Raw genomic sequence first — 14,120 nt, 5'->3', positions numbered from 1 at the left:
CCAGGGCTGCACCAAAAGTAAATCCTCCTATTTTTCCAAAATCAATAACGTTTTATTGAACGGATACAAAATGTTATTCATGGGAATGCCAAGAACATTTGGCAGATTTTTTTTTTTACATTGCCTCATATTTTCCAATGCACCGGTGCCAACGTGAGACCACGGGCCGAGAATTCCAACACAATAAAACGATTCATCGGTGTCGCACAAACCGTCAAAGAACAGTGCTCTTTGCCGGCAGTGCCATTTTCACGATGTTGCTCACATAAACCGTCCTGCTTGGTGGCCGAGCAGTGATAATATGAACGCGCCAGATCTATTCTGCACGGCAGATATGGCAGAACATTCTGTGCAATGACCTCTGATGTTTCTCGGGCTCGCGTATATTGTCTGGAATTGTCAGATGCAAATATCGGCGTGCCAACTCAAGCATGCATCGAGTGAAATAAGCAGCACAGTAAACCTGACCTCATCGTCCAGGTAGCCAGACCAGATGTTTCACCAGTCGGTACTATCTGAGGGTGGCGTAACTTTTGCAGTTACAATTTCTTTATGTGGCCAATAACACTGATTTTTATTCGATTAACATTGCAAATGATCAACACATTCACCAAATGAATGAATCCATCGACACTCGTAAAGTTCTGATACTTCGGGTTGCACCGTGTTCTGCTTTGGCATGTGGACTATGAGTAATGAACTCCGGAATTCTGACGATAATATGGGACGATCTGGCATCGTCATGTTGGAGGAGTGCTTCTGTCGATTTGGAGTCTACTGAGAAGAAAATGAACGAGGTGTTACTTTTTGAAAGTCACCTGGGTAATAAATTCACACAACCCAGTACAAGTTGTCTCCACAACCGCGTATGGTATAAATATAATTCGAAGCAAACATTGAATAGCGGTCATGTTCAAGGGCCCGGCAGCTACAACTCATCTGCTCAGAAGTCCGAGCAAGCGGGTGTGAAACAAGCATCCTCACCCCCCCTCCCGCCCACAATGTATTTATAGCAGTGCACGAGTTAAATAAATAAACAGGCACGCCTCATGTACACACACGTCTCATTCGGCACTATTAAAATCCCTGAGCATTTTTGCTTCTTTCAAACGCCTATGCGGTACTATACAGAGTACTATATACAGGGTAGGCCATTTACATAGCAAGGCATGAATTATGTTTGTAGAGACCATGCCATTGTATGGCAGCGCTTTATAAAGCGCCAAACACAAGGACACGTCTTTGCGCATTTACCAAGTCACTTCCCTTAGGATAGAAAATATTGCGTTACACGCTGCACACGCCTGATGATGAACTTGCATTGGCACTTTCTTTCTTTTTGTCAGAGAGGGAAACGCATCACTCTCAATAAGTACTTTGCATCGTGTCGGGTAAGAGAAGGATCCTCCGCATATCCTTAACAGAATATTGGGACAAGTGCTGTTAGCAAGCACCTATTAAGGCTGGCACAGCACACGATGGAGTGGGTGGCCAGCACCATGCCCGGCCAACTTTGTCTCTGCAGTTCTGATATCTACACACCGTACTCATTGGGGCCGAGTCGACTTAGGGGAGGCCCAGTACCGGTTCAAACAATCGTCAATGATGTTGAAAGTGAGTCGGAATCGAACTTGGTTCGCCAGGTTCGTAGTGCAGCACGCTAACTGCTGCACATATGCACACACAGTCACAAAAAGTTGATCTTAATGCAACCAAAGCACTCAGTCCATGCGAGACACAAGTGCCCACACACCCACAAAAACAATACACTCGCTCTTAATCTGAAACAGCAACCACTTGCGTCACCTGACACATACAAAAACAAATACAGTGATCTTAATTCGAATATTTTCTACTTTATGTGGGCAGTGTACTGATCATCAGGTGCATGCTGTGTACAACGACTCCAATGTGCATTGAACGGAGGAAATTGGTAAATGGAGTTTGCTATGTGAGATTTTTGTACCATTCCGCAAGGGATCCTATAGGGCAATTAAAACACAGGCTCGCACAATGCGGTGTGTCCTTACATTCAGCCATCAGCTACCAAACTTAGCCAGCATTATTTCCCAAAGCAGAACTTTATTATTAATATTCGTAACCCCACCACCACCACTGCCATCGCCACAGATATTGCACTGCACACACCGGTGCACCCTATACCACGGTGGTCTTCGACTTTCTCAGTATTTGCTTGGGGGGCGGGTGACCCTCAGAGTCTCTCTGGGCATGCGCAATCACGGTCGTATCCCTGGCGTGGTAGGAAATGCTCCTACTGTCCCTTAGGAAGCCAGAGGGTGGCAGAGCGTGCAGAGCACCCGCGTTCAATTGCACGGAGCACGCGAGCTGCTGCTGCTGCTGTTGCTGATGGTGGTGATGGTGGTGGATTTGGTGGTGGTGGTGTCTCAATTGCATGGCTTCCACCTGCAGCGCGCTCTGGTTGCAGACGATTTGCCCCAACGGATGACCCCGTGCCTCCACTGATGGCAAAGGGTCCTCATTACTTTCCTCCTCCTCTTCTTCCTCGACCAGGTCGCTGAACTCGACGAGGTCATTGAAGCGTACACGATCCTTGAGCGCGTGTTGGTCCACTTGCCGGTGCTGATAACGATGCTGCTGCTGCTGAAGATGCTGTTGATGATGATGGTAATAATGATTCGACTGATCATGTTGATAAGAGGCCGAGTCCCGCACGAGCTCTGTCCGCTGCCGCACTGCCGTGTAGCTCAGCTCGAACTGCCGCCGTTGGCAGCAAAAGTTATCTCCCACTTCCCGCTTCCTCTCCCTGTCGCCGCCGTCTCTTGCCACAGTCCCCTGCTCCTCCTCCTCCTCCTGCTCTGTCGGCTCCAAGGAGCTGCCCCGCTGGCCCGGATCCTCGCAAAAGGGCAGCTGGGGCAGCGACACCGGTGTGGTTCTGGGAGGGGGTGGAGGTGGCCTCGGCTTCCGGAGAACCGTGAGCACGGAGGCGGTGGCCGAGGTGCGGCTGGCGAAGGCGCTGACCGTGTTGCTGAAGCGCGAAGCGTTGACCGTTGTGCTGAAACGCGCGGCGCTGACCGTGGTGCTGAAACGAGCAACGGCAGCCGCGCCGCCTCCGCTGGAGCCAGTGTTGCCGCTCGAGGAGCTGTTGAGGGTGCTGCACTTGGAGTCGTCCGTCTCCTCGTCCAGGTTAAGGCTGGCGGTGAGCGTGTCGATCTGGGAGACGACCTAGGCACGGCGGGAGAGAAGCCGGCGGTGGGATGGGGGTTGTTCCACATCGCACGCGTGTGAATGAATATATGTTGAGCTTCTTTCGCACCGTATGTGGCCAACTGTGCTAATCAGATGTGCGGGGGAAGGACAACAAACTAAACACAGTTGGTTCAGTCCACGCGCACAGTACGTCATATACGTAACGCTACGTATGAGTCGTGCACACTACCTTTTGTTTGTAATTGTGTACATGTGAGGAACGATAGTGTAACGGTTAGTGTGCTCATCTACGAATCCAAGGTTGATTCCGGCTCATGGCCACAAATACCAGTGACAATTATCTGAACCAGTCTTGGGCCGCCTCTAGGTCGACTCGGCCTCAAATGAGTGCCTGGTGAGATATGTAAACATGGTCACTCGGGAGACAAATGCGCCCGGGCGTGGTGCTGGCCATCTACCACCTAGTGTGCTGTGCCGACCTTTTGAGTGCTCGATAAAAACTACTTGCCGCAACAGTTTGTTAAAGCTAAACATGAAGGATCTGTGCCTGTGTGTGTGTGGGGGGTTGGTTGGTCGTGGCACCAGTGCATTGAATCGCGTCTATGGCTAACAAGTTTACTCACGGTATATATATATATTAGGCCTCCGTGATGTCAATTCAGTCTTAGAGGAAAGTACCTAATGAGGTCTGTAAACATCAGCACTGGGGAGACAAAGTGGGCCGGTCACGGTACTCGATAAAGCACTCGATATTGTGCGCCGTGTCGACCTCAGTGAGTGCCCGATAACAACACTTGCCCATAGCGTTAAACACTTCCTCCCACGGTCAGTGTAAGGGCACGTGTTCGCGCATGATTGAATAAATACATGGGACTTTTTGTTTTTGTTGAGGGCAGTCAGAATGTCTCAAGGTAAATGATCTCCTGCTGACACGGAGAGTGGTGGAAGTTCCACGTTCCCATGGCAGGGAACGGTCTGTACAAAGGATACACATGCGTTATTACTCACGCGGCCATCTGGCCTGAGATTCAACTACGAATCATAATATCGGTCGCGAAAGTCAAACGTGTTACATTAACAACTGTTTATTTCCCAAATCATGGTTCTTGTTTTATCGACTCCATTTGGAATGCAAGGTTCAACCGCGGTCAGAACTTGCAACCTTCTGATAACGAGTGGGCGTCCTCTGACCAAACAGTGCCACCCAGTCTATATAAATGCAGTACAGTATTTGCAACTCAATGTATAGCACTGCTGAAACAAATTAGCATTCAAATGCTGACTCTACATTAATGGTCAGCATAGCTTATAGTGCTTTACACGTATTACACATGTCAGCAACTTATGATTGATTGTATATCATCGAGCGCTGTGAATTAGTGCACATACACACGCACTTATACGTATTACATATCACTCACGTAACAATACGCATTTATGGAATTGACCAAGCATCTCAGAGGTGGACCATCCTCTTAAGACTCATAGATTGTCTGGCTAATCAAATAAGTTAGGGCAATTTATGCAATCATCGGATTGCGAGTCAAGTGCTATTAACTGCGGCGGGGTCTGGACGGTAGACGCCGTGTAGATGATCGTGTTTCACTCGACATTAGGAGTTAAGTGATATTTATCCTGGATGAAATCACGTGGGAAATTGCCAGGTGCTGTCAGATATGGGAAGTCAAGCAGGGGTTGAGCCTGGACAGTGCTTGGATGGGGGTGACCACCACGTATAAGAGAGAGATGCAGTAGAAAGTTGTAGTGCAGTCGAGAGCAGTGCAGCAACATTCACTGCCGTTCTGTACTCTTCCAGCATTCAACAACCCACAGTTACCAGCGTGGTGAAGTATGTTTAAACCGTAGGCTTAAATAAATAAACTCATACAAACACAGACATATCCTTGCACACACGTGCACACATTCACACGTACGCAAGACCGTAACTGTCATAGAGAATGGAGCATTCACGAATGGGCATTAGGAGTGTGCAAAAAAACGATAAATATCGATTCTTAACCTCGCAATACATCGTGATACAACAATCGATGTTTATGGATTCGTATGTGTTGTGAGTAATGGGTTCACGTGACACCATCCAGCCACCAGAGGCCGCTGAATCCACTGCAATGTTTAAATAAACAATCGCTTATGAATCGCCACTGAGTGAACGAGTCGTGAAGAGGTGGTGGTGGGAGGGGGAGGCAGGGTTTGAATCGTTTTACCTCTAAATAGATACTGGATAACGCGGTGACGAGATGTTCACTACCACGCCTAGTATACAGGAGGTTCTTGCTTCGATCCTATCCCTCACATCTGTATATTTGGAATGTGCATGTTCTCCTCGTGGTCGCGTGGATTTATTTCCGCGTCCTCCAGTGTTTCCCTTCACATTGAGAAGCATGCGTTGGGAGGATCTGGCTGCTATAAAATTCCACGTCATAAGCCACTTCGTTAAACTATCTATTTGTGGACAGGTCGCTTCTGAAAAAAAAAACATTTACAGCTCAGTGGACATTACCTGGTAAAAAAAGAATGTTGGTTAAGTTTTATATAATATAGGCTAGCTTGGAAGAATCGACCAAATATCTTCTAGACGGTTTTCTCTAGAGCTCTTTCTAGCGAGGGTCCTTCCGTCGGCAGTGGTGTGATCAAGCAATTGGAGGGATGTCCCTTTATATTTAAATAGTCTCCTCTACACAGAGTGACTCCTATACGGAGACGTGTGGGGGGGGTGGGGGGGTCATTTTGTAAACCGTTCACTGGGCCAAAGATGCGTACCTCTTTCAGCTCCTTCGCCACATCTTTCAGCTCTCCGAGCACAATCTCCAAGCCCCCGATCACCTCGCGCACCTGATCCTTCACGAGCGAGCGCTTCACTTGCACGGCGCTATGCTGCTGCCCGGGGAGCTGAAGAAATAATAACGATAATCGTAACAGCGCGCACAGACAGCAGCACCACCACCATCCACACACACAGCACCACCAGTCACCACACACAGACAGCACCACCACCATCCACACACACAGCAGCACCAGCATCTACACACACAGTCAGCACCACCACCATCCACACACACAGCACCACCAGCACCCACACACACAGTCAGCACCAGCACCATCCACACACACAGCACCAGCAGCACCCACACACACAGAGAGCACCACCACCATCCACACACACAGTCAGCACCAGCACCACCACCACCCACACACACAGTCAGCACCACCAGCACCCACACACACAGTCAGCACCAGCACCACCACCACCCACACACACAGTCAGCTCCACCACACCCACACACACAGTCAGCACCAGCACCACCACCCACACACACAGTCAGCACCAGCACCACCAGCACCACCAGCACCACCACCACCCACACTCACAGTCAGCTCCACCACACCCACACACACAGTCAGCACCACCTCCACCCACACACACAGTCAGCACCAGCACCACCACCACCCACACACACAGTCAGCTCCACCACACCCACACACACAGTCAGCACCACCTCCACCCACACACACAGTCAGCACCACCAACACCACACACACAGTCAGCACCACCAGCACCCACACACACAGACAGCACCACCACCACACACACACACAGTCAGCACCACCACCACCAACACACACAGTCAGCACCACCACCACACACACAGTCAGTACCACCAGCACCACACACACAGACAGCACCACCACACACACACACAGACAGCACCACCAGCACCCACACACACAGTGAGTACCACCAGCACCACACACACAGACAGCACCTCCACACTACACACACACAGACAGCACCACCACCACCCACACACACACACAGACAGCACCCACACATACAGTCAGCACCACCAGCACCACACACACAGACAGCACCTCCACACTACACACAGACAGACAGCACCACCACCACCCACACACACAGACAGCACCCACACACACAGTCAGCACCACCAGCACCCACACACACAGTCAGCACCAGAACCACCACCACCACCCACACACACAGTCAGCTCCACCACACCCACACACACAGACAGCACCAGCACCACCACCCACACACACAGTCAGCACCAACAGCACCTACACACACAGTCAGCACCACCAGCACCCACACACACACAGACCGCACCACCACACACACACACAGTCAGCACCACCAGCACCCACACACACAGACAGCACCAGCACCTACACACACAGTCAGCACCACCAGCACCCACACACACAGACAGCACCACCACACACACACACACAGTCAGCACTGGCACCACACACACACAGTCAGCTCCACCACACCCACACACACAGACAGCACCAGCACCACCACCCACACACACAGTCAGCACCACCAGCACCTACACACACAGTCAGCACCACCACCACCCACACACACAGTCAGCACCACCAGCACACACACACACAGTCAGCACCACCAGCACCACACACACAGTCAGCACCACCAGCACCCACACACACAGACAGCACCACCACACACACACACAGTCAGCACCACCAGCATCCACACACACAGACAGCACCAGCACCTACACACACAGTCAGCACCACCAGCACCCACACACACAGACAGCACTGGCACCGCACACACACAGTCAGCACCACCAGCACCCACACACACAGACAGCACCAGCACCTACACACACAGACAGCACCACCAGCACCACACACAGTCAGCACTGGCACCGCACACACACAGACAGCACCACCAGCACCCACACACACAGTCAGCACCACCACCACCCACACACACAGTCAGCACCACCAGCACACACACACACAGTCAGCACCACCAGCACCACACACACAGTCAGCACCACCAGCACCCACACACACAGTCAGCACCACCACCACACACACAGTCAGCACCACCAGCACCACACACACAGTCAGCACCACCAGCACCACACACACAGTCAGCACCACCACCACCACACACACAGTCAGCACCACCAGTACCACACACACAGTCAACACCACCAGCACCCACACACACAGTCAACACCACCAGTACCACACACACAGTAAGCACCACCAGCACCCACACACACAGTCAGCACCACCACCACTCACACATAGTCAGCACCACCAGCACCACACACACAGTCAGCACCACCACCACCACACACACAGTCAGCACCACCAGTACCACACACACAGTCAGCACCACCAGCACCCACACACACAGTCAACACCACCAGTACCACACACACAGTCAGCACCACCAGCACCCACACACACAGTCAGCACCACCACCACCCACACACAGTCAGCACCACCAGCACCCACACACACAGCACCACCCACACACACAGTCAGGACCACCACCACCACACACACAGTCAGCACTACCAGTACCACACACACAGTCAGCACCACCAGCACCCACACACACAGTCAACACCACCAGTACCACACACACAGTCAGCACCACCAGCACCCACACACACAGTCAGCACCACCACCACCCACACACAGTCAGCACCACCAGCACCCACACACACACAGTCAACACCACCAGCAAATACACACAGACATACCCACCAGCATCCACACACACGTGTGGAGACATCACCCCCAGTATCCACACACACGTGTGGAGACATCACCCCCAGCATCCACACACACGTGTGGAGACATCACCCCCAGTATCCACACACACGTGTGGAGACATCACCCCCAGTATCCACACACACGTGTAGAGACATCACCACCAGCATCCACACACACGTGTGGAGACAGCACGACCAGTATCCACACACACGTGTGGAGACATCACCACCAGCACCCACACACACACGTGTGGAGACAGCACGACCAGTATCAACACACACACGTGTAGAGACATCACCACCAGCATCCACACACACGTGTAGAGACATCACCCCCAGTATCCACACACACGTGTGGAGACATCACCACCAGCACCCACACACACACGTGTAGAGACATCACCACCAGCATCCACACACACGTGTAGAGACATCACCCCCAGTATCCACACACACGTGTGGAGACATCACCACCAGCACCCACACACACGTGTAGAGACATCACCACCAGCATCCACACACACACGTGTAGAGACATCACCCCCAGTATCCACACACACGTGTGGAGACATCACCACCAGCACCCACACACACGTGTAGAGACATTACCACTAGCATCCACACACACGTGTAGAGACATCACCACCAGCATCCACACACACGTGTAGAGACATCACCACCAGCACCCACACACACGTGTAGAGACATTACCACCAGCATCCACACACACACGTGTAGAGACATCACCACCAGCATCCACACACACGTGTAGAGACATCACCACCAGCACCCACACACACGTGTAGAGACATTACCACTAGCATCCACACACACGTGTAGAGACATCACCACCAGCATCCACACACACGTGTAGAGACATCACCACCAGCACCCACACACACGTGTAGAGACATTACCACCAGCATCCACACACACGTGTAGAGACATCACCCCCAGTATCCACACACACGTGTAGAGACATCACCACCAGCACCCACACACACACGTGTAGAGACATCACCCCCAGTATCCACACACACGCGTAGAGACATCACCACCAGCATCCACACACACACGTGTAGAGACATCACCCCCAGTATCCACAAACACGTGTAGAGACAGCACCACCAGCACCCACACACGTGTAGAGACATCACCACCAGTATCCACACACACGTGTGGAGACAGCACGACCAGTATCAACACACACACGTGTAGAGACAGCACCACCAACACACACACACGTGTAGAGACATCACCCCCAGTATCCACACACAGACATCACAGACACCCGAAGACCCAACGCACCCATGCACATATAACAGCAACACCAGCAACCACACGCATAGTTCGCTCCTCTGGGCTGCACCATCGTGTACATGTACACCATCTGTGTACATGGCTGTGTATTAGCTGTGCGTGCATACATTCGTCGCTGCGGACAAGTCAAAGTTATGATTCAGTGATAAGAGAGGCAAGGGGGGTTGGGAACGGTGGCGCAATGGTTAGCGCACTGCACGATGAATCTGCCCATTTCAGTTCATTTCCCGATCACGTCTAATATCAGTGGTATGAAGAAGAGCCATTTCTGGTCACCTATCATATCTAATACATTTGTTGATGTTTTCGTTGGTATCGGTGCAGAGTGATATCTGAACCGATCTTGAGATTTCCCACCAACCCTATTCCTTCACAAATCGGCAGTGACGAAATGTGGTGAAGTATGACCAAACAACCCCCGCGATGACCGACGCGGCATGGTGAAGGTTGCCCCTGTCCAGGGAGTTGCTTGTCAACAGGTCTGTAAACAGAGAGCGTTGATCGGGCTTGTGCAGGATTCTAGATTTGAAGCTTTCGTGACTGCAAGGATTCATATTCTTAGGTTTAATCGGTGAAGTCACGTAGGTAAAAAATGTAAATTAATAAAAGTAAAATAAATAAAGAAATTTTCTAAAAAAAAATTGTTTAAAAATCACGACGTTTCGGAGGCAACACAAGCTTCCTTCTTCAGGTGGGACCGTCACAGCACGATGTGCAGGATGTCGTCTCTCATGGGTTGATGATGGGTGATGGGCTGAGACTTTTGCATTGAATGGCAGGCAAAGGATGGGAAATATGCCAGAGAGGACGACACTATACGGAGATGGGGGGCGGGGGGGGTTCGGTAGGAGGGCACATGCAGGAGAGTAGACACACACACAGACAGAGTGGGATAAGAGACACATATGAGTGACGAGACCTTTTTTCGCACCGTACGTAAGCAACCGTGCTAATGGAAGGCGCGACACTGATACGACGGCGAGCGAAGCGAAGGAGGCAGAGGGAGAGGAATGCATCGGGTTAGTTTTGTCACGGTGTTCATGATATGTGTGGAAAGAGCTTCATAGCTCATCGGATTCCTCCCGTATAAATGAAGATTCTGATATTTGTATGGTCCAGGCGTTTGTGTTGTGCTATTTCAAGGAACAGCATTATAAATTGGAGGTGTTAGCTGTACTGGTTGTGATAGCGCATGCCAGGGGCAGTACTCGTGTTCTGGATAGTGCTGGCATGAGTTCGGGTGTTCGAGGGGAGTGTTAGCTTTAGAGAAAAGTGTTGGAGGTTGGTGTTAGGGAGCGTCTGGGGCAGTTTTAGTTGAACGTATTTCAGGGTTTCGTTTTCTCTGAGCATCTCTTGCTCAGCCGAGTTTTGCGGTATTATCAATACTCTTTGGTTCTTTCGGTTAAGTCACGTAGGTGTTAAATAAAACAAATCACTTGATAACGGACGCTTGTGTTGCGCCCGAAACGTCGCGATTCATTTTATTTCATACCTACGTGACTTTACCGAAAGAACCAAAGGAGTATGGATTCCTGCAGTCACGAAAGCTTCAAATCAGGTATTATTGATTTTACATTTGCATGATGGGCGGGAGGCTCGTGCCAGCACGATCGCACTGTTTACTTGCTACAAGGTTGGACCTATTGCCATCGACGCTGGAGGGATGATGGGCGAAGCCAATCCCCAACTCATGAACTTTTCTCAGTCCGGACCACTATCTTGACAAATAAGTACATGGACATATATATAAATAAAAGGTCCATGTTAAACTGATAATGCTTGAATAGTAAAAATTGCATGTCGAATCTGTTCATTATTCACTTAACCCAAAGGGATATTAATCACGTGATGCCCATGTGCAGCACATGTTCCAGATTGTGCTTCTGCTATTCGATTAGGAGACCACTAATAGTTGGAGGACAATTTTAAACATTTTTTGAAATATTTCGGATGGTAAGTGTCATTATTTTAATGAAAAAAATTGACAATTCAAAATACTTTAAGCACTTGTCAGCCAGTAACAGCCAGTTTCACAGTTCCCGTATATGACTGTGCAATATGTAGTGTACGTAGGGTATATATGGACAGGGTTGTTATATATAGAGTGTATGATTAGTCTACGTTCTGTATTGATTGCTTTGTTAGCAATGTACAAGATGAATGGTTGAAGTACTGTAATGTGTGTCTTATAGAAGTATTATTTACGTGACAAACCTTACCGGTTGGTTGTGTCGGTGGTGGCGGGTTACGACACATTCATACTTACGCGATAGAACCCAAAGACAATTTATTTATGAAAGGTATTATTTAGCGAGTAAGTTACTCCACTGCTAGAGTGAAATTCCTTTCTCCGCAAAATCGGTAATTGCTGATAAGTGCGGGCGGGTGAAATGGGTAGGGTGGGCAGGCCTATATCGGATATCCCTCGCCAGCGATGTAATCCGTGGCCGGGAATCGAACCCAGGTCCTCCCGGCCGGGTCCATAGCGCAGTGGGCGAGAACCACTAACTCACTGCGCCACCGATCGCCCGATACATTTTATATATATAAAAAAGTCACTAAGACATCTACAGTACTTTCATACATTCCACAGTCATACACACGCGCGTGTTATTCAACCAGCTGAAATCATTGGCAGTACACTACATCACTACAATTCTACAATCGTGAAACATCGCAGCAATCACGCTAGGCATTTAAAAAAATTACGCATACGTGTTACTTCCTTCGCTTCGTCAAACCGAAGAGCCCGCGACGTTCTAAAACAAACGTTAAAAAAAACAGCGTGCGGTACAGCGCACGCTTCCTTTAACTTATCAATGCGATGTGTGAACAAGACGCATCATTGTTCTATTTTAATACCTTTATATTCATCAGTTCATTCATCATACACGGCCAATACCTCCCCCCTCCTCCCATTTATTCCGCTCCCAAGTTCACGCGTGAAGCCAAGCAAACTACGCACGGGTACTTACCATAATTCCTGCAATACCTCTGGGCTCGGCGCATTGAACTCAGTTCCTCCGTTAGTGGGACTCGAACCGGCGAGATTCAAAGTCGGCGGCGCGAGGCACGATGTGGTGCGAGCCAGCCTCCGGCGTTTCATTGCGTGCTCCGATCTACTCCGCTTGGCTATCGTCCGTACGTGTATAAGATGCAGGATATATCTCTAACCGTGCAGCAGTACAACAGTTTAATAATATCGGTACCAGCCACGAGCGCACACACGCATACCTAATGACAACCGAAGAGCCGATTACATATTGAGCGTGCGTGTATGTGTACGCATGCGATCACGAGCTTCCGTCAACTAAATAAGCACAAAACGACACGAGAGTCGAAGGGCTCGCTAGCGCAAGTCGGGTCTGCTGCAGACCACACAGAGGAGCCGAGCTTGGCTTGCCGCCGGCTCTGTGGAGGGCGAGGAAGGGGTCCGTTTGTGATCACGTTGGAGGAAAAGAAGGTTCCGCGCCGCCAAGAATGTGGTGGGAGGTGGGGGGGGAGGAGTGGTGGTGGAGGGTGGTGGGGATATAGAATTGGAACAAAATAAATAAATAAATTGCGTCGCCTCTCTGCAGTGGGGGTATATGCTCCATACATGTCTCCCTCGTCTCTCCCTCCTCCTCCTCCTCGCTCTATATCTCCTCTCGCGACTCCCACGGTCGGGGACTTTAGCTGAAACCCTCCAACCACGTCTGCTCACTCCCCCTCCCTACCCACAACACTCCCACCCACCGTTCCCCATGCACTCCCTTTCCCACTGAGCGATGAGTGAAAGTCTGATTATGACCATGGGGTAAAGAGGAAAGCTGCGCTGCAGGAGACTTGCAGCCCCCCAGGTTTCGCGTGCTGCGTAGTGCGAGTGGAGTGGTGGCTCAGCGGCTAACGCACTCTCCCCCCAGCGAACCCGGACATCTTAGTTCGATTACCGGCCACGGTTAACATTAGTTGGCAAAAAAGCGATCGACATTGGGCTCCTCCACCAACCGTTAGCAACGTGCTCTGAGCAGTGTGACCAAGTAACCT

General features: G+C 50.5%; 1 protein-coding gene across 1 annotated transcript; it reads right to left on the bottom strand.

Moving 5' to 3' along the window:
- Positions 1 to 850: 850 nt before the first annotated feature.
- On the bottom strand, positions 851 to 13,649 carry LOC144731523 (uncharacterized). Its single transcript, XM_078612643.1, has 3 exons — positions 13,070 to 13,649; positions 5,971 to 6,099; positions 851 to 3,204 (listed from the first exon to the last, which is right to left on the bottom strand). The coding sequence occupies exons 1-3, from the start codon at positions 13,070 to 13,072 to the stop codon at positions 2,158 to 2,160; spliced, it is 1,179 nt and encodes a 392-aa protein (XP_078468769.1). The 5' UTR covers positions 13,073 to 13,649; the 3' UTR covers positions 851 to 2,157.
- Between the last annotated feature and the right edge of the window lie 471 nt (positions 13,650 to 14,120).

Source organism: Lampetra planeri, chromosome 39 (assembly GCF_965212315.1).
Source record: "Lampetra planeri chromosome 39, kcLamPlan1.2.h2, whole genome shotgun sequence".
Taxonomy (NCBI): Eukaryota; Metazoa; Chordata; class Hyperoartia; order Petromyzontiformes; family Petromyzontidae; genus Lampetra; species Lampetra planeri.
The sequence above is the reverse complement of the archived record's forward strand: the minus strand, read 5'-3'. Positions and strand labels throughout refer to the sequence as shown.